This window comes from Tenrec ecaudatus, chromosome 4 (assembly GCF_050624435.1).
Source record: "Tenrec ecaudatus isolate mTenEca1 chromosome 4, mTenEca1.hap1, whole genome shotgun sequence".
Taxonomy (NCBI): domain Eukaryota; kingdom Metazoa; phylum Chordata; class Mammalia; order Afrosoricida; family Tenrecidae; genus Tenrec; species Tenrec ecaudatus.
The window spans coordinates 53854540-53876501 of record NC_134533.1 but is presented as its reverse complement, the minus strand read 5'-3'; the positions used below and the strand labels follow the sequence as shown (position 1 = coordinate 53876501).

At 41.4% G+C, this 21962-nt stretch overlaps 1 protein-coding gene across 1 annotated transcript; it reads left to right on the top strand.

The window, feature by feature from the left end:
* Window positions 1–349: 349 nt before the first annotated feature.
* Window positions 350–14416, top strand: C4H11orf58 (chromosome 4 C11orf58 homolog). The gene is made up of 5 exons (XM_075546015.1): window positions 350–533; window positions 7101–7184; window positions 11305–11365; window positions 12837–12946; window positions 13638–14416. The coding sequence occupies exons 1-5, from the start codon at window positions 471–473 to the stop codon at window positions 13866–13868; spliced, it is 549 nt and encodes a 182-aa protein (XP_075402130.1). The 5' UTR covers window positions 350–470; the 3' UTR covers window positions 13869–14416.
* The last annotated feature ends 7546 nt before the right edge of the window (window positions 14417–21962 follow it).

Below are 21962 nucleotides of genomic sequence, written 5' to 3'. Positions count from 1 at the left end.
CTACGTTTACACCTAGTATTTAACTACGACGGATGCATTTGGCAATGAAATTTCTCCTCACAGTGAACTGTGAAAACCAAGTCTAAGTCTCTTTCTTCGGCGACGAAACTGCCCACCAACGTACACCGCCATACCCATCCGCGGGAAAACGCGCTCCGCCAGCGAGAGGAGGCGGCGCTTCAGGGGCACTCCCGCCACGCTGCGCGACCTGCGCCGCCGAGCTTCCTGGGAGTTGTAGTTTTAGTCCCTCTTTCCTCCGCTTTGTTCAGGCGGGTGTGGAGTGAACTGGAAAACTATAACTCCCAGGGTGCACCGGGGCGGCGAGCGGCCGCGGCAGTGACGTCGGAGGCCCGGAGTAGCTCTGCGTTCTGGAGAGGCACTACTTGGGCCGGTGGTAGACTGCTGGCTGCTGGCGCGATTGCTGGAAGCCGCGAGTGGGATCTCTCTCTGCCGTGCGGATCTCCACAACGATGAGTGCAGCCAGGGACTCCCACCCACACGGGGTGAAGCGCTCAGCCTCCCCAGACGACGATGTAAATAACAATGGCGGAGTGAATGAGGGTTGAGGCCTACCGCAGGCTGGGGTAGGCCAGGAAGGGTGGATGGAGGAGGAAGGGCCGAGGTGGCCCGACGCCGGAGTGGCGAGAGGAGGGACCCAGGCGAAGGGCAGCGTGTGTCTCCCTGCGGTCATTAAGAGTCGGAAGCTTTGAAGAGGTTCACTCGCCCTGCGTCTCGAGAGAGCTGCGTAGGAAGGGAGTTTGAAGAATCCTGAGACTTGAAAGGGCTTAGTCAAGGGATACCGATGTCTGCGCTTACGAGAGCTGATTAAAAAACAACTTCGTTCTCGGGGCTTTGTACTTAAGATAGATACGGCAGGGGCCTCCGCCTTATATGCTTAAAATGCCCCTTTGACAGTGGCAAGATGTACGTGCATTTGGAATTCATCTTCCGGTCAGGATTATTTTTTTTTTTTGCTGTACTTAACCGTACTGTTAAGAATAAACAGAATCATATTAAACCAAAAATTGAGGATTGATTCAGTAAGGTGTAAGGCGGTGAGACCTAAAAGTCCCCCTTTGAAGTCAGACATCACCCCCTCCCTTTGCTTGCCACCCTCCCCACTTGTCGGTTTAAATAGCACCCCATTCATCCCTTAACGTAGCTTATTAAATGTTTACTGCTATGCCAGGTGTTGAAGATTCAAAGGTTAAGTAGGTTCTTATTTATTTTTGCATGTTTGTGCTAGCGCCTGGCGCAGTGTCCTAGAGACTGCAGAGCACCAATAAATGTAAAAGGACCGAAAAATGGCCTAGGGTCCTGGGTGGGGGGGAGAGGAAGTGGAGCTGGGGGACTGCTTCACCGGAAAGGCTGGGCCGCTGAAGGGCTGATGCCTAGGTCTTGTCAAAGCACCACCAGTATCTGGATGTATCCTTGTTTTCTGTATTGCAGTTCAGTGCTTAAAATTCCTTAACTGTGGTGTGCGTCCAGTGTCTCCAGGGAGATGGCGCTAGGGCCGGGTGAGGGCCCCGAACTGAAAGGGTCTTTAAAGGACCCTTAAGGCTCCTCTGGAAGATTAGCCAGCCTTAAAGATAGGGGGTCATCCAATGAGGTTTAATTCGTGAGCCCTGTTTCTCCTTGCTGCTGGTTAACAGCCTTTGAGACCTTTTCAGGTAATTTAGTTCTTGTTAGGCCTTAAGGCTTTTGAGTAAACCTGGCTGCCATTTTAAATGATGTTACATTGTTTGCCTTCTGGTACTTGCTTACTGTGACTTGATTGGTCAGACACCTTTTTGCTAGACACAGAGAAAGAATCTTTTATGCTGACAGAAAACGTCAAGGGATATTATGCAATTTAACATAAAGTTCGCTGATTGAGTCTTTAAAGTCTCCACAACTTCAAATGGGATGGTTTAAACTTCTTTCAAATGGGATGGTTTCATTAAACAATAAAGGCCTACGACCTTCACGCATTCTCTAAAACTGACTGTTGCTAATGTTGTAAGTGCAGTGCAGTAACTTGACCCTTGGTAATGCCCTTTCTTTTTCCTTTAGGTTCTTCTGTTAAGAAGTTTTACCAGTTTTACTGGTAATTTGGGCTGTCTGTAAATAATTGTTTTAAAATTTTTTTTCAAAAAATATTTTCTGTGTAAAAATATTTGGAATGTATTCTTAATATATAAATCCAAATTGTAAAATAAATAAACTATAGTATAAAGCTAATTAACACTGTCTAGTGGATATCTCCATGTAAAACATAATCAAAGTTTTCACTAGCTACTTTATATGGTAATTGGAGATAAACTCTTAAGAGCTATTTTATGTTAAATTAAAATAGACATTAAGTCACAGAATAGAACTCTAAAATGTATAAGTAAACTGAATACAAGGTACTATAGAGTATGCTTCAAGAAAAGGGGTTATTAAGGATGTCGCTAGCTGACACTGCGTTGGCCCCAACTTACGGTGACTCCGTGCATAATGGAACAAATGCCGCCCGGTGTGAGCCATCCCCAGGATCTCTTGCTGATGTGTTTTGCTCCCTAGGGCTTTTTTTAGATCAGAATGACTGATTTTTATATCAGAATGCCAAGCCTTTGTCATCATCTTAGTCTGGAAGCTCCACTGGAACCTGCTCAACATCACAACATTCAAGCCACCCCTGACATCCAGGTGGTGGCTGTGCAGGATGGACAATACCTACAATTCCAGCCTGGGTGTCCTGCGTGGAAGGTGAAAATTCTACCACTGAACCACTATACCCTTAAAATGGTTGGTTGGTTTGAGGAGAGTGGTGAAGTGAAAGCTTTTTCTCCCTTTCATTTTGAAGAAAGGTGGGGTTCGTTACTTTGGAGAGCCCTCCTAAGAAATGCCAAGGTACCTGTGTGCTTTTTGGAATGGCAAGATACTTGCTGTAGTACTCTTAAGGTTTTTGAAAAGAAGGACTAACAACAACAACAAAATGCCACTGAGTCAGTTGCTATTCATAGCAGACTATATTATAGGGTAGGTCAGAACTCCCCTTTTGGGATTCTCTGACTTACATCTTCACAGAAGACAGCCTCTTCTTGGTCCCTGGAAGCAACTGGTAAATTTGAATTGCAGGCCTTGCAGCTGTGAACCACTCAGTGCGTGACCCACTATACCATCAGGGCTAGACGGACTTAATTGAAAGATACATTGAGATTAGAACTTACAGATAATAGGGTTGTTTAAAAATATTAACAATGTTTGCGCTCTTATATAGTAATTAGAGAGTTTAGAGAAAGTTTATGATTTTGTCAATTGTATAATTTTTAATTCAGTTCATAGATACTTTCACTTGTTTTACCTTGTTTGCTCATGTACGAATACAATGTTTTGAAAAGAGCAGAGGATCTGTCATTTCCCTTCTCTGCCCCACAGTGCCCTTAGTAAATAGGAATGCTTGAAGGAATGTAAGTGAAAAGTGATTGATTCCAAGTTACAGTGATCCTATAGGACAGAGTAGAACTTCCCTGTAGGATTTCCTAAACTATAATCTCAGTAGTAGATCTCTAGGCCTTTTCTCTTACAGAAAGTTTGAGCTGTCAACCTCTTGATTTGCAGCCAGATTCTTAAACCATTATGCTACCAGGAATCCTTATACAACTGATAGTTTCTATTATTTCAAGGCAGGCTTTTAAAGAATCCTCTAGGCAAGGATTTAAAACTTAAGATATTAAGTGCTGGTTCCAAGTTCATTGAGCCAGAAATAGTTAAGAACTAAATGATCTATAAAATGTAATGAGCACTCTTTAGTCAACTATTCAAAACCTAGAAGGCAACATATGCCCAAAACCAAAGCTGAGAAGACCAGTAGGGACCGGGAAACCAGATGGATTGAAACTGGGAACCCAGAGAGGAAACAGGGAACGGGCTGTCACATTGCAAGGATTGCAACCAATGTCACAGAGCAGTTTATCTATAAACTATGGATTGGAAAGCTAATTTGCTATGTGAATTCTCACCTACAAGCACAAAAAAAGTTAAAAATTACAAAATAAGATGACCAGTTAGATGAAAAGAGGTAGAGATTTGGTGTCCAATCATGTAGATACGTGAGGGCTGCCCTCCCCGAGGACTTTAGAAGGACCATAAGAGGGTCCAGGATGGTCAAATGCTGTAACACACGTGCTCAGGGAAACTTCTTAATTGCCATTCAGCTGATTCCAACACGTGACCCGAGAGGTGTTCAATGGAATTTTCTTGGCTGATGTTAAGCTTTATTTCTAAAGTGTGTCAGTGTGAGTTTGGCCCACCAGCCTTTTGGTTAAAAGTTTAGCACTTAACCCATGTGCACCACTTGGGGACTCCTAACCTGGGAAAATAGTCTCTTTGTTTTGTCTTTTACACCTAATTTTTAGAAGAAGAAGAAAAGAATGGCAAGAAACAACTTTACCAGAATTTTATGACACAGTGACTCCATACTTTCATTCCACGTTGTCTGGATTTTGATAGAATATATGAATACCCAAAATGGGCACTACTGTCTAAATAAAACTAACTGCTCATCAGCTGCCTTGTGTTAAACTAGAATATAAATTCCAGATTCCAAATTCATTTCTACTAAGTTTGAGCTTTATCATTACTCCTAGTTCCTTCATTTGCATGCATCATTAAAGCACACTAAGATTTTTGAAAAACCTGTAATTGCTCATAATTTTGTGTCAAAGAGGGAGTTGTCATCTTTGCATCATAATTGCAAAACATTTTCATTTTTAGTTTATGATCTCAGTGAGAATGATCAATCCAGTGATTTCATGTCATGTTTCATTACATCACCTATGTATGTCCTTATTAGTTACCTGCTCTTAGCATCTGTCCATTTAGAAACTATATCAAATTTTGTGGCACAAAAATCACAAATGAAATAAAGCTGTAGACTAATAAGCTCTTTTTTAAAAAAGAAAAAAGGTGGTCCAGGCATGTTTCAAATGATTGAAGAGGAAATCCTTCTATTGAATGGCTTGATGCTTATCAGTTTCATTTCATTTTTGACCATTTCTGTGGTCTTCGGGGGTTTTTGTTTTAATTTATTTTTAATTGAGAGTAATACATATATCATTCCATAGTTCAATCACATCAAGCAGAATTGCACAATTGATACCACAATCAGTCTCCAAACATTTCCTTTTCTTCCTGGACTCCTTGACATCATCTCCCTTTTACCACCAACCCTTGCCCCGCAAACGAACAAAAGACCCTTATTCAGTGCTTTAGAGAAAAATCCATCTAGTACTGCATCACTCAAGGACTCACAGTCAGATGTTTTACCGATAGAGTTAGTTGTGCCATCATCATTGGTGTGGAGTATAACTCTTATTTTGCTTTTGTCTGATTTATCTGATGATTGTGAAACACCTTTTGTCTTTTTTTCTATTAGCAGAAAAGGAAAAATTTGAATTTTCAAATTTATGGAAAGCTGGAAACAATAGAGGAATGGTTTGTGTCTTCTTGAAAGTTGATGACTAAATACTTCGGAAAACTTAATAGTGCTCTTCTGTTTTTGTTTAGTTTACTTTTGTGAATTAGGTGAACGTTCATATTTGTGTGTACTTTTTAGTCATTTTCAGCATCGTTATAGTTATTAGGTGCCCTCTCGTCAGTTCTGATTCATATTAAACACAATAGAACCTGGCCCGGTCCTGTACCAGTCACCATCTTTCTTTGGTTTGAGCTGATTGTGGGCAGCCCCTGCGTCAGTTCAGCTTGTCAAGGGTTTTTCTGTTTAGGTGACCCTTGGCTTTACCAAGCATGGTGTCCTCCTTCCGAGGCTTGTCCAAAACTCTTGATAACATTGAACATGTTACTTAAGGCAAAGACTTGCTATCCTTTCCCTAAGCAGCTTTCTCTTCCAAGATAGCTTTATTTGTCGTTCTAATGGTCCATCGCACTCTCCGTATTCTTGGCCAACACCATCATTCAAATGCATCCAGGCTTTGGTGGTGGTCTTATTTCATTGTCCAGCATTTGCATGCATGTAAGGGGATTGAAAATACGCGTCAGGTGCGTCATTGGATTTGACTGCTGCTTCCCTGGGCATTGGTTGGTTAACCAAGTAAAATAGTTGGGAATAATTGATAAACCAAAATTCTTTAACGTGGTTCAACATGTATAGAAAAATTCTAAGATTACGTAATGTAGGATTTGTAAAAGGGTCCAGTGGGCCTATTTAATAACTACGATAAGTAAAGTTTTCTGGGTACTTTTTAAAAAAAGTAAATCTTTGTATTTTAGAAGATATCTAAGAAAATACAATTCATGACATACCAGTTTTTACAAATAATTAGAGCTGCTCAAAAAAACTCAAAACATTAATAAACCTTATGGTATGGTATATGCTCTCAGAACATTACTGGGGTCCCTAGGCTTTCTGCTCCCAGTTAGCCTTAGACCCCCAGGAGCAGTTCTGCCTTGTCCTACAGGATCCCTACGAGTTGGAATTGACTCAATGGCAGTGAAATTATTTTTATTTTGTTTTGTTTTTTAGGTGGTGTAAACAACTCATGTGTTCAGCTGCTGCCCCAAAGTTTGGAGGTTCTAGTTCACCCAAAGGTCCCTCAGAGGAAAGGCATAGTAATCTGTTTCTGAAAAATTGGCCATTGGAAACACCATGGCCCACAGTCCTACCCTGACCCTCCTGCAAGAAGGGCAGCTGGTGTAGATTAGCACTGGAGCCGAAGTTTTAGCTGCCGCTGTAAGTCTGCTGGCTGCAGAGCTCACGATGCCACGCGCTATAGAGACTCCTGCAAGGTCCAGGGCAGAGGTTCGCACCGTGTGGTCCCCGCAGCAGCCGCAGTACCACAGAATTTTGGAAGGGAAAACTCACTGAATCAGAAACCCAAGGGATGGATCCCTGTAATGTTTTTTAACAAGGCCTCCAGATAAAGTTTGAGATAATTAAAAAATAGTGTATTTTAATCCAAATGTAATGCATTTGTTTAACTTCCCAAGCAAGAACAATACTTTTCCAAGTTTAAGATTGCCAGAAAAGAAAACAAGCTAAAGAGTTACAGGGTATACTTTAAGTTATTAAACAAATTATTATGGAGAAAAATTAACCTGGCTGATTTCTTTTCCAGCTTGGATCTAGCAATTGGGAAGCAGCAGACTTAGGTAATGAAGAGAGAAAACAAAAGTTCTTGAGACTTATGGGAGCAGGAAAGGTAAGCATCAGACCGTATGCATCTTAATACTTTCTGTGAAAATGTGTCCAGTTTTATGTGTGCTAATTGAAGACTGAATTCGCTTGGATCTGCTTTCCTGTTCTGCATAATTTTAACTTTGTGAAATGTAGTAGGCCTGACCTCGTTCTTAAAATATATACTACTGCTGGCAGAAAGTGAGAGGGCCCTGGTGGCGTCGTGGCTCCAGGGTTGAGTTGCTAACCAGAAGGTCAGTGTTTCCAAAACACCAGCCAAAGATTGGATAACTTAAAAAAAAGCTTGCTACTAGGGTTCCACTATTCCCGTGGGTTTATTCCAAATGAACCTGCTCTGCACTCAGCAGGCCACTGCAGACAAGCGCTCTGGGAAGTACACTTGTCAGAGTCTCATAAGAGAACCTTCCAAAAGAGACTAGTCAAAACGGTGGCTTCCAGACAGAGCTACTGAGGCAGTTAAATTCAAGGCCAGGGGAGAGGTCTTTGTGAATTACAAAGGGTTAATCTTAAGTGATCTTTTCAGAAGAGGAAGGAAGTGATCACTGGGGGAAAAGCCTTAAGACACTTGAGAGCTGAATGGTGGGAAAAGGCCAGGAAAGTTGTGTCAAGGAATAATTGTTATCACTACAATGTACTTTTTTTTTTTTTCAAGGAGAGTGGCAACTGTCCTGTGGGAATTTTGTCGGGAAACCTTACTCCATTAGCCTTACAATCCTGACTTGCCCTTTCAGATGTCCTTTTGTACCCCAAACTCAAAAAACATTTCACAGGATCACGAATTGAGTCCCTTGAAGATGCCAAGACACTCATTTGGGCGTGGTGTAAATGAAAGGGGACTGAGAGAAATGGAAACATCCTTCACCTTCAGAAGTGTATAGAGCTCTTTGAGATTTCAGATCCAAGGTGCTTCGTTTGCCTGCTTTTGTCTCATTGCTTTTAGTCATCCAGGAAGCCACATAGCCACCATGGCTTTTAAGCACCCCACAAAAACACCTGTAGGGGACCAGAGGGCCCATTTGCCAGGTAAGAGTGATTGCAACCAGCCACACCAGAACATCCCTGGAGACTGTCGGCACTGGCGTGATTAGAGGAGCGAAGGAGGAGAACTCTGAAGGGAGGGGACCAGTTAGGCCTCCTAACTTGAGAAACACGATAGGAACGCTCCTTGCGGCGAAAGATCTAAGACCTGGGATTGTTTCCAAATGAGACTACACAAGTGCCTCATTGACTTGCAGTCTTCTTAGTGTGGCAGATCACGTTCATCGATATTGAGCCTGGAGTAGAGGTTGAAGTCACCATTACAGATACTTAATTTATTTTAATAAGTTGATTACTTACACTATCACCACCCAGGTGGTAGCAGCAGATGCTCAGCACCTTAAAATTGCCTGAATTAAGGTCATAAAACCCTCATATAATAGGTTTAAAATAATAGATATCAGGAAAACATTGCCCCTTAAAAAATTCTTTTCTCCTAGCAATTCATTTTTAAATGCACATATGATGGTATCTAAACATCTGTGATCTGATAAGCAAGTACAGTCTGTTTCTAACATTGTCCAACGGTATTTCCTGTGAACCAAGTTGGGATGAAATGGGAAGCTGTTTTAGATTTCTCGACTTAAAACGTGAAACTTGTGATAGGAAGTCTTAATTTTCTCCTAATTCTGTGCAGATAAAAATTTACTAAAGATACAGAACATGAACAGTTGAGGAGTACGTTGAACCACGAGGATCGCACTCTTCAAACAAAGCAGGGTGCTACCTAGGAGAGCGTCCTATTTTAGAATGTAGGACTTTGCTGACCAATAAGGTGTTCATCAACTGTAAATTTGCTAGTGATGCTAGGGTTGTAGCTTTGGCCAGAATATATGTATAAATATATTGTCCAATACAACTATGCAAAGACGTTTATGTGGATTGTGGCAAACTGTGGATGACATTGCAAAGAATGGGATATTCTAGAACACTTCATGTGCTTTGGAATCTGTAAACAGGTAGTTCAAACAACAGAAAACACTACCTGTTTTAAAATCACCATACTTCGTCTGTATGCTGAGCAATAATCTTAGAAGCTGCACTGTATGAAATCAGGATGGGAGGAAGGCTTATTAACCTTCGATCTGCAGATGACCCAACTTTGCTTGCTTCGAGCCAGGAGGACTTAAAAGTACTCGATGAAAATCAAAGACTAGCTTTCAGTGTGGATTTCAACTCAAGGTGAAAAAACAAAGCTCTTCACAACTGCACCAATACACAACATGAAGTAAAGAGGAAAATTGAAGTTGTCCATGATTCATTTAGCTTGGATCCACAATCAACACTCATAAAAATAGCCAGGATATCAAACCACATATTGTATTTGTCAGTTGTACTGCCCAAGGTCTCTTTATAAAGGACAGAGATCGTATTAAAAGGACTAAGATGGTCTTCAGTTGCCTAATATGCATGTTGAGAGCTGGAAGACTCCAGAAGAATTGATGCCTTTGAATTGTGATTTTGGCAGAGGTTATTTTAAGCGCCACGAGCTGCTGGTACAGCCAGAATGCTCCTTAAAAGCTAGGATGGTGAGACTTCATTTCACACACTTAGGACATGTTACAAAGAGATACCAGTGCCTGGAAAAGAACTCTGTAGAGGGCCGGCAAGAAAGGAGGAGCCTCAGCAGGATGGATTGACGAAGTGGCTGCAACCGCTTGCTCAAGCGTCACGATGTGCGGATGGTGCAGGACTGGGCAGTGTTTCGTTCTGTCGTACAGAGGTGCTCTGTAGTTAGCAAATGAAAGCAGGATGTTGAGTATGTTTTTCCTTCTGTCCTATACAACTATTTTTAGGTGGTCAAATTGGCCCAGTCTTGGTAGTTTTCTACTTTTAGATTTTTATTCCCCACTCCCCTGTTACATTATAGTAACAATGTACTTTTTAAAGCATTTGATATGTAAGTGTGTGTAATGAGTAAACAAAATATGTGTGCCTTCATCTTTCAGATAAAAAGAAAACCTTGTTATATTTGATCTAGTAGATTTTAGGTATAGGTAAGATCTTTGAGTTTGGGGGACATGAGTTAAACTTCCCTACTTTTTGTAGTTTCTGCAATCATGACTAGTATTTTAGAATTCTGGTTAGCCAAGCTTTTATATTTGAAACCTTAAAATACAGATTTTCTAATACCCGAGACCAAAGCAAAAGACTAGCCACACGAAGTGACTGAAGTATGAGTGATAAGTATGGCTACAATTGAGCCGTGTGTATCCGCACACACGTAGACCTCCTGCATCTAGCACGCTGACTTCCTTTCTCGCTAACACTCCCTGGTAACGCAGGTGTGGGCATTGACTATCAGACTTAACGTGCATCAGACTTGTCTGGAGGGCCTGTTAAAAGAGTGGGCTCCATCCCCAAGTTTCTTGGGGATTTAGTAGATGGGTAGGAGATGTTGGCCATAGAGAAGTTGCATTATGAACACAGTCCAACCCCCAAAAATAACCTACCAAATTAAACCACGTAACACACAAAATCTAGAATAACATTAGCATGTAGTGTTCACATACACAGGTCAAGGCTGTGGATGCTTGGTGGTGAGTGTAGTTCCCAAGGTGGTAGGATGGCAACGCCAATCTGGCACTGCCTCTGTCGTGGCTCACTGCAAAATACACACTGAGTGCCAATTTTCCTTGTCACCTTTTTTCATAAAAGGTGACATCCCCTTCAAATTTCTTTCAGTTGGAAACTAATGTAGGCCTTGTATAAACATGAAGTATGGTGTAACATGAACTTTCAAAAAGCGAGGAATACTTGTGTATTTCTAGCATAGCCTACCCTGACTGCCCATCCCATTTAACATGCTGACTTAATCCCTAACCTGACTTTATATTTTTTTATCCTCCCTCCCTGCTCTATTTCTTTTTAAATGGCACTTAGTACCTCATAACACAAAAACACACTATTAGTGCACATGCTTGATTGCCTTTCTTGTGTTCCCAACCCGTCCTCTATACAGACTGGGCCTTCACTGTAGTCCTTGTCTGTACTTGTACCAAAGGCCTGGGATAGTCAGGCTCACAGTAGATGCTCAGTAATTACGTTAATGGTTTCAGACTAACACACTTTCAACTTCATTACAGAAAGAACATACCGGGCGTCTTGTTATAGGAGATCACAAATCAACATCTCACTTCCGAACAGGTGAGGAAGTAAAATCTAATTAGAGCTGAGGTGCTAAGCTGGAAATGAACTCTTCGTGCTTCCCTTGAGATCGTCTCACTCCTGTAATTCATTGTGCTAATGATAAAACAGAATTGGAAAGGTATATGTCATGTAAGCATGTTACATGTATCATGCTAAGATTAGTATTAAAAAGATTGGAAAATATAATACAATATTCCAACCAAAACCTAATCTTTCTGTCTTCATTTTTACTGACTCAGAACATGTACTTTAATTGTAATGTTTTGTGCCTCATCTTGCCAGCTAATGTGTAGCTTATATTGTAAATTTTTTAAGTTACTCTTATATTGTTGCTAAAATTGTAGTTGGCATATTAGGATGGGATTTTAGTTATTCACTGTTCTGAATTTTTAGCAAAACAAGCTTAGTTGTAGAATGTAAGAGAAAATTTTTAAATAAAAACTGAGAGTGAGCTTGGGTATGAATTCAATCTGCTGATAAGTAAAATTTTCTCCAATTTAAAAATGACGGTAACTGTGGGCACTGTTAACAATAGGGTGTGGTGTAATGACCAAATGATAGTGAATAAAACTTATTTAAATTTACTTTTAAAGTGTGAAATGATTAAAACTTATATGAGGGAATGTTAAAAGTTTGTGGCAAATTTTCATTATTTTTCAGTTCCATTTGTCTAAATTTTTAAAACCCTTTCATATTTATAAATTGTCTTACATAGGAAACTTCTATAGGACTGGCAATGTTCAAGTTCTTAAGTTCTTATGATTTGTGGGGATTTGGTTAGCATTCTGGCCTATAATTTACACTAGAATATACATAAAATTCAAAACATAGCAATAATAAAAATTCTTAAGCAAATGTATATTGTTTTAATACGCTAGTAAGCAAAGAACGGCATAAAGGAGAGCTAATACACAATCATTTTATGTAGCTTTTTCTGAACAGAAGTGGCTTCCATTAATATTTCTTTTCAGATAAGTTTTTGTTTATTGGAGGGGTTTTCATTTTTGACTTTTTAGATTATCTGGGATAAAACATTCACACTTAGGAAATGAATCCGTTATTATACTATAAATAAGCTGATGTAGTTAATAGCCCAAACTCTTATTAATTAGTGGTTAATTACTTGGTTAAATTAATATTTAATGTGAACTTCAGCAGCTCTTTCTGAGACTTGCATGTTTGGCTTAGCTGGTCAAAAAGAAAAATATAAGTTCATCTTAAATAAACACGTGGTTCAGAATGTTATTTACCAAAGAAGTATTCATGAATACATGCTCCATTTATTTTATTGTCTAATTAGGTAACCACCTGGGATATAGAAACTTGTTCACAAAATTTGTTGTAAAATTAGTTGCAACTAGAGAAATCAGCCCTGAATATAATAATATCTGTATTATGGGTTTTTTTGTGTAATCAAATGTTTTTATTAATTTGACTAAAACATAACCAAAGTACACTGGACATGCAGGGGAAGAAGACAAGAAAATTAATGAAGAACTGGAGTCTCAATATCAGCAAAGTATGGACAGTAAATTATCAGGAAGATATCGACGGCATTGTGGACTTGGCTTCAGTGAGGTAGTAACTAACTTATTTTAATTGATTGGTCAGATGATCAGTTTTTACAATTTGATATCATTTAGTATCACTTGACTGTCAGTTTGCCCTAACAAGTGTGAATCCCATATAGAATAATTTTTCTTCGGTTATTTAAAAATATTTGTATGTGCCCATCGGGTTCTCTGTAAATAATCTGAAGAGAGATTTTTAGGGTTTTAGAAATAAAATTGGCTTGGCTAATTATTAAGTCTTGTCCTTGCTGTTGCCCAGTAGGTGGGATCGTTCGTGGCGGTTTAAAACTGTGCTGTAGGGGAGCTTCTTCTCAGTTATTCCCTAAATGATGGCTCTTCATTTTATGAATCAATGTGTAACTGCTGGTTAACTACTCCAAAGCAATAACATACGCAAAATAAAGGAAACTTGCCCTATGTATTTAAAATGATAGTTTCTTTCAGGAAGGTATAAAATCAGTGAATTGTCTTCAGAGGTTTTTCTTACCTGAAATCCTACCCAAAGTTCAGTCTGTAACACAGTGGATGGATGTACAGGTGTCTCTATCAACCTTCCTCTAATCAGATCTAGTTTGTAAGCCATTGATTTAATTTTAAGTGGGTCTTTTACAACTTTGACAAAAATTAGGGTCTTTTCCAATTTTTGTACAAGGTGATTGTACTAAGGAAGTGAAGAGCCTGTTGGTTGGTGTTTTCAGGTCGAGGATCATGATGGAGAAGGTGACGTGGCTGGAGATGACGATGACGAGGATGATTCACCTGACCCTGAAAGCCCAGACGACTCCGAGAGTGACTCAGAGTCAGAGAAAGAGGAATCTGCTGAAGAACTGCAAGCTACTGAGCACCCCGAGGAAGTGGAGGACCCCAAAAACAAAAAAGATGCAAAAAGCAATTATAAGATGATGTTTGTTAAATCTAGTGGTTCATAACTCCCAAACACTTAGTCTTTGTATTAAAAGTAAGCCTTATTGTTATAATGCACAGTGGAGGACTGCTGATAGAGCACAGACCTTTGTATTATAATTTTTAAAAAGGCCCTTTTAAATAATTACAAAGAGTGTTTGCTTTCAGATGCCATGGGTTACACTTTTATGGGCATGACTATAACCATTTTTGTAAAGAGTAAGAGTTGTATAAATAAGAAATAAATACAGTACTCAGCTTCCTTTCATGTTAGCATCATCAGCCCGCTAACTTTACCTTCTTACCCCTTCTAATGCAGTGCTAAGGGAGATATTTTTGAAACAGGTAATGTTCTGTGATTTTTTTTCTTTTTGGGGTGATAGCTGTTTTTAATCTTTTGTTGTTATTCCTTCGTCTTTTTCTTAGACCATTTATTTGATACTGTGATGTTTATGAAAAATACTCTTTGCTTATTATACTTTGTTATACGTAGAGTTGTTCATCATAGATATTTCTCCTTCCAGTAACGATCTAATTAATGTTGGCTAAAGATTAAACACTTAGTTGACTCTCATTGATCTGCCTGTGCTCTCTGGGACCAAAGCAACGTGAGAACAAGTGCTTTCGTACTGCTGAGAATGGACTTCAGTTCTCTGAAATTTGAAATTGATGACCGACCATAAGCAGTCATACATACTACTTTGTTTTGTTTTACACATAAAATTTGGCCAATTTTTACAGAAGACTACATTATTTTTGCGACCATTTGCTCCTATCTAAATTACTTACATGACACCACCACCACCACACACAAACACCCCCCCACACACACACCCCACCTACCTGCTTTGTTGTTATTTTTTTTAAGTGCTCAGAGTTAATTTTTCCCGAAGACTCAATAGGGGAATAGTTCCCTGCACATCTGGTTGTGCTCCCTTTGTCATTTATTAAGGAAAGTGTAGGTTTATTTATTAAATTCCCACCATTTCCTCCCAGTGCCCTAGCTTGATGAGAGCAGTAACATCTAATTAGAACAACCAGTGTTTCTAATGTATTTCTCGCTGTTGGAATCAGGTGGGAAAGGGCTGGCTGCTGTGGGAGGGTTGAATCCTGCAACAGATTAACATAAATTAAGGGTTAGTAAGTGATCTGTGAACAGTTGGGTCCGAAATTATATTTCTGACATTGAAAGGCTTGAGTCAAACCTGTCTGTGAACCTAACTGCTAAATGTTTATTTAGATGTAAATGTGCTGAATTTTCAATTATTCCTTTTTTTTTTTTTTTTTTAAGAATGTGTTAGCAAAGTAGCAGGTAGAACAGTTGAGATCCCTGGTCTGTGGAGTCCATGTAAAGCAGTTTTCATGTTTTCCACTCCCAGAGTTTTTGGGGTTTCTTGGCCTGTGGTTTCTCCTCCCACCCCCTCCTTGTTTTCCATACTGTTTTAAGGTTGATGTACCCCTTATAGTAAGATGTTGTCAGTGAATAGTAGACAATACACAGGGCATTTAACAAAAATGATTTGAACAAGTTTGACTTCACTCAACAAAATTTAGATTGGCAACTGATTTTCGAATATCTAGTCTGTGGAATTAACTAATTTGAGAGAAAAGGACTGATTATGTTTAAAAATTAAAGAGGGAGAAAACAGTATTATGTTTTAAAAAGTATTTTCATCATTTCATTGTTAAAATATGCTGAGTGATTTATAAGTTTTCGTTCCTGATGTGTAAGTAAGAAGAGCCTTCTTCCTGTCCAAATTGAGAAATTCATACTTCAATTACTTCATATATTGTTGGACATTAATGTAATTCAGGGCAGGAATAAATTTGGATCTGCTGCTTCATGCAGCCTAGAGTCCCAGCACCACATGAAACATGCTGGCTGTCTTTCAAGCACGAACATGGAGGCTTTGGTTTTTGTTTTTTTCCTTACTAAATCAGAAAATAGTAACAGAAGATGGATGCTATTCCATCTTTATATCCTGCTGAAAAGGGGCCAGGTGGAAAATGTAAGTTGTTTCATGCAGTGAAATAACGCTGGTGATAAAATTAAATTTAACGGCAACTTTTCTGTGTCAATCTCATAACTGAAATGTGCAACTTATGCACGTCTCCCATTTGTGACTTTACCTACACCAAGGAGAAGTCTTAGATGTATCATCTTTAAAACTTGGGAGAATTGAAAGGCAGAGAGAAAAATCTAGAGTGATTGTACTTCTGACTAAGTCATAGTTTGGCTGAGAGCAGAAATAGAGGTTACATCATTTGAGTGAATTTTGGGGAAATAAAAGATTTCAACTCTGATTGGCCTCACTGACCTTTTTTTTTTTTTTTACTTTTTAAAATCGTTTTATTAGGGCTTATACAACTCTTATCACAATCCATACATAAATCAGTTGTGTAAAGTACATTTGTACATTCATTGTCATCATTCTCAAAACATTTGCGCTCTACTTAACTCATTTTTCCCCTCCCTCATGAGCCCTTGATAATTTATAGATTATTATTTTGTCATACCTTGCCCTCTCCGACGTCTCCCTTCACCCACTTTTCTGTTATCTGTCCCCCAGGGAGGAGGTCACATGTAGATCCTTGTAATTGGTTCCCTCTTTTCCAACCCACTCTCCCTCTACCCTCCCAATATCGCCCCTCACACCACTGGTCTTGAAAGGATCATCTACCCTGGATTTCCTCTATTTCCAGTTCCTGTCTGTACCAGTGTACATCCTCTGGTCTAGCCAGACTTAAAGTAGAATTTGGATCATGATAGTGGGGGGTAGGCTGGAAGCATTTAGGAACTAGAGGAAAGCTGTATTAATCGATGCTACATTGCACCCTGACTGAGGGGATCTCCAGTGGCTGACAAATGGGCTTTGGGTCTCCACTCTGTACTCCCCCTCCCCCCCATTCACTATTGTAAGATTTTTTTCTTCTGATGATGCCTTATACCTGATCCCTTCGACACCTCGTGATCGCACAGGCTGGTGTGCTTCTTCCGTGTGGGCTTTGTTGCTTCTGAGCTAGATGGCCGCTTGTTTGCCTTTAAGACCCCAGACACGATCTCTTTTGATAGCCGGGCACCATCAGCTTTCTTCACATTTGCTTATTCATCCACTTTGTCTTCAGCGATTGTGCCGGGAAGGTGAGCATCATAGAATGCCAATTTTATAGAAGAAAGTATTCTTGCATTGAGGGAGTACTTGAGTGGGGCCTCACGGACCATACTTTTTCTCCACCACAACCACATCAGTATTTGGAACAGGCTCACCTCACACATCACTAATTTTAAAATCCTAACAACTCTTCCTTTCCACCTGCTAATGTGGATTGCACCGTCATAGTCCTGCCTTGAGTTTTAATTGATTCATCAGTCATACTTTGGTCAGTGTCCCAAATAACCTTCCTAAATGTCAAATGTTAAAAAATCCCAAGTGCAGTCCCTCAAAGTATTCTGGAAGAAAGCGGATGTTACTCAACGTGAATGGTAACCACGTACAATGCGGCCTGTCATTCTGGCTTTTCTACCCTAGTGGACTTGGCCCCTTCTGGGACAAAAACACCTGAAGTTTGGCCGCCCGTCATCTTCGAGTAAGGGAACTTGATACCTTACTGTCATAAGTACTGCAGACAGAAGTTACTTGAAATTCCACCTACTAAATCAGGTGGGCAATCTTTCTGCCACAGGCCATTTGGGTATAACAGCATTTGAGGGCCATACTCTTCAAACGTTTGATTCACCCCTAAACTGCTGCTCTGGTGGTGAAGCACATGATATTAGTATCAATTCCTGAGGCGTAGATGGATGGCCCGTGGGCCGCACGTTCCTCACCGTGCCCACAGCCAGAGAGAGGTGTCTCTCTGCTCCAGGGGCTGCAGCCCTGCAGGGCAGGGAATTGAGTGGCCCTGAGCATAACTTGAACTCTGGCTTTCCTGTGATCTGTAAAATGAGAACAGTAGTGATCACCTCGTGCTGCTTTTGAGAAATAAAGCCAGAAAACGTGAGTGCCCAAGCTGTAGCCACTCTTGAGTCCCTGTGTAGTGGTCACTCGTCCAAAGTCAGCAGTTCAAACCTACAGCCTCGGAAGTTGACGCGTAGTTTTACCCTGTCCTACAGGTTTGCTATGAGTTGTCATCAACTCACTGGGCAGCGAGTGTGTTGTATGGAATCCTTTGTACATTGTGAAACTAGTGCTTTTGACTCTCCCATCTATTGGTCCGTTCACGTTAGCATTTGTCCGAGTATTTTCTGTCTTGCTAGATGCCATCGTTCCAATGCAATCCTGGCCCGGATTTTCCAAGTCCAATTTGATTAACTTGTGTCTTTTCTTGCCCACTTCATTTTCATCTCCTATCTCAATTCATGGGGCCCTTGTGGGTTAAGTATTAAGACTGCTAACCACAAGCTCCGGTTCAAACCCCCCAGCTGCTCTGGGCAAGAAAGATGAGGCTGTCTGCACCTGTAACAACTGAGTTGGAAAATGGGGCAGTTCGTCGCCGAGTTCTGGATACCGAGGTTTCTCCTTCCAATGTGGCTTCTGTCCACCCTGGACAACTGCACAGAGCGTAACTTCCATCCAACCAGCGATGGTTAGGTTCGTCTCACGCCTGGCTTTGTAGCATTTACCATCGTTAACCAGAGTCCTCATGTCGGTATACACACTGTGCAAATGGACTGGTGGCGTAGTGGGCTCCGCTCTGAGCTGCTAACCACAAGGTTAGTGATTGGAGCCAAGCAGCTTCTCCCCAGGAGACAGAGGTTTGCTCCAGTAAAGACAAAGTCTTGGAAACCATAAGAGGCAGACGGCTTCGTGGCAGTGAGCTTGGGGCTACAGGAAGTGCATAAAGGGGTGCAGCAGGAAATCTGAGGTCTTGGCCAGCCATTTGTACTTGGTACTAAAGCAAGATTCACTGTAGCCTTTCTCCCGTTGGAAAAAGGCAGTAACTTTTAAGCATTTGCAGGTATCACGGTGGTCAATTGTCCAGCAAATGAAAATGTCAAGGCTCCAAACAGGAACAATCTGAAACGTGTTGAAATTGAGACCTGAATGAATTCCTTTTGTGAGCCAACTGGTGGCCAGTTCATGTGCCCGAATTGTCAGCTGGTAAGTTTATTAAGAATCTTGAAAGATCACTAGTTTGAGGCTTATCATTCCAAAACAGGTCAGAGGGCTGAGTGAAGGTTCTGAAAGAAGTTACTGCCCCCATCAACAGTTTCTTGGAGTTTTCATAAACAAAAACAGACTAGGATTGAGGTCGAGCCTTACCTTGGAAAACCCACCTGATCTGAGTGATAAGCAGCTGTGTTTGAAATAGCACTGATGCAAATGGACGCACAGCTTAGACATTGCTGTGATGTAGGTGAGCACCAGGGCTTGCACTACCAGAGTGGTCGTGGCAGAAGCCAGGAGACAGATTCTCAGAGTAGAGCCAAGAGCCCGAGCGAGTCATGAAGGAACACTTGAAAGAAAAGCCATTTGTCTAGAGGGGGAAAGCTGCTAAGACACTTAAATGAAGCCCTTCTGGGAGTTTGCAGGCGTTTCCTGTCAGGGGAGCGGTCACGGTTAACAAATCGAGTCTCAAGATCCAGGACTGAATCTCCGGCCCTGCCTTTGGAGAGCAGGTGCTATCGGACCACACAAATTCTCACCTCTGCACGCGGGCAAACTTCGGAGTGTCTTCACTTTGGTCCACGGAGACGCTACAGCTCGATCGCTGTGTTCCTTCTGCGTGTGCCCATGGGCTTGTCAGTGCTTTGGCAACTCTCCCAAACTTAAGATTTTCAGATGTCTCACTGTGCTGAAGTAAGAGGCTGTATTTGTTTGTACTTCTTGTTGCTTTGGGGTGAATTCCAAGAAAAGAAAAGATTTTACCCTCTCTGAATTAGAAGTACACATTAGCTCTAACGCCCAAATCACTGTGGCTTTACCCCGATTGGGTACATGTCCAAACTTCAGTTCTCCACCCTTCTCTTCGAAAACACCCCACAATTATTTCTGGCATGAGAAAAACCAAAGGGATACGCCCAGCTCGTCCCACAAGGTATGCCCACCGCACTTCCACACAATGTCTTCTCTGTCCCTCAACTCCCATTACCGTTCACTGTCCTCAAAGCTGCCTAAGCAGCGAAACTCCCACCACGGGAGACGGTGCGTCTCATGGCTGCCAGTAGCAATACTTGGCCGCCTCAGACTGAATTCCATGGAATCATTGCCTGCCAACCTTCAAATCACATGAAGCCATTTCCAGAATGGCTTTTAAAGCTTATACAGTGAGTCCTGGAAACACTCATGTAGTTAACATACTACACATGACTCAGCATTGAATTACGAAACAGCCAAAGGGAAAGAACATGCTTTAACTTATGCCTCAAGTTAAACTGCTGTGCTTTGTTATTAAGCAGACTGCTTACTGGTATTAAATTCCAAATGGAACTTACCACACAGGTCTTTCTTATCTAAAGGATTGTCCTTGGACATGTGGCTTGCATTTTTATTTTTAATCATTTTATTGGGGGGCTCATACAGCTCGTATCACAATCCATACATCCATTGGGTCAAGCACATTTGTAATTTGTTGCCATCCTCAAAACATGTCCTCCGCTTGAGCCACTGGTAACAGCTCATTTTTCCCTTCCCTCCCTGCTTCCCCCTCCCTCATGAGCCCTTGATAGTTTATAAATTATTTTGTCATATCTCACGCTGTTTGACGTCTCCCTTCACCCACTTCTCTGTTGTCCATTCCCCAGGGAGGAGGTTATATGTAGATTCTTAGAATAGGTTCCCCCTTTCCAACCCACCCTCTCTCAACCCTCCCGGTATGGCCACTCTCCACACTGGTCCTGAAGGGATCATCTGTCCTGGATTCCCTGTGTTTCCAGTTCCTATCTGTACCAGTGTACATCCTCCAGTCTAGCCAGATTTGTAAGGTAGAATTGGGATCATGATTGTGGGGGGAGGAAGCATTTAAGAACTAGAGGAAAGTTGTATGTTTCATCGTTGCTAGATTGCACCCTGACTGACTCATCTCCTCCCCAAAACCCTTCCATAAGGGTGTGTCCAGTTGCCTACAGATGGGTCTTGGGTCCCCACCCCGCACTCCCCCTAATTCACAAGGATCCCTGGACATGTGGTTTTCAGTCGGGAAGGGGCTGCATCTTAGCAGAGGTCCAGATTGCTACAAAACATCTTACTTCACACAGGACAGACCTCCACAAGGAATGATTTGCCCAGAAAGTCCAAAAACGAAATTCAGAAAACCTGGCTTTCGATCCAGGTAAGAGGTGCCTGCCTAGGTCTCCATGCTTTAGAGAGCACTGTGTCACGCGCGCCCTTTCTCACGGAGTCGCAAGATGGGTTCAGCGCAACACACCGCGAGAGAACAAACCAGTCAGGATTCGTCTGAGTGCGTTGTCAGCAGACTTTAATGATTCTGCCTCATAGCCGATGGCAGGTGAAAGAAGGAAGCCCCGAACCCAGGAAAAGCTTTGGCTTATATATGCTCATAAGGGGTGGGTCACTCTGGGATTGGTGCAACTCCAGAAACGTCAGTGGTTCCAAACTGAGCGTGCGCACCATAACTTGTTTATCAAGAATGTACAAGCCACAGGCCGGAAATCGGCGCCATCTTGTAATGGCGTCCACAGCACTGCTTATCACAAACACAACGGCTGCCTCAGATCTGGCACTGAGCACTGATCACGCGGACCTTAGGCATGTCATTGATGACTTGGAGACATTTCCGCACGGTCAGCCCGACACTTGCCCCAGGTCAATGAACGTTTGTAGGTTTTGTCTTTGCTGGTGTCAAAAATAACCCCACTGCTTCAGAGTACAGGAGGACTGAAGTAACTTCCCTATGAGAAGAGACTCGCTAGCTGATTTGTGAAATTCCAGCTTGTATGAAATGAGTTATTGCGTCATGTAATATTACTTCCTAGGAGACAGGATAGAAATGTAACTCAAGTCCTGGAGGAAAATCGGGGTGGAGGTGTGTGCTCCATTTTGAAAGAGAATCTGTGAGAATCTTTATTCACCCACAGATTTGAGAATCTCTATAAATCCAAAACAGGATAAGAACAAAATTACACCTATGCATATCATAACAAAAGTGCTGTAACCCAA

Coding starts and splice junctions, on each gene's coding strand:
- C4H11orf58 (XM_075546015.1), top strand. CDS start 471: ATGAGTGCAGCCAGGGACTCCCACCCACACGGGGTGAAGCGCTCAGCC. Junction 11,366..12,836: donor AACATCTCACTTCCGAACAG/GTGAGGAAGTAA, acceptor CTGGACATGCAG/GGGAAGAAGACAAGAAAATT. Junction 12,947..13,637: donor GTGGACTTGGCTTCAGTGAG/GTAGTAACTAAC, acceptor TGGTGTTTTCAG/GTCGAGGATCATGATGGAGA.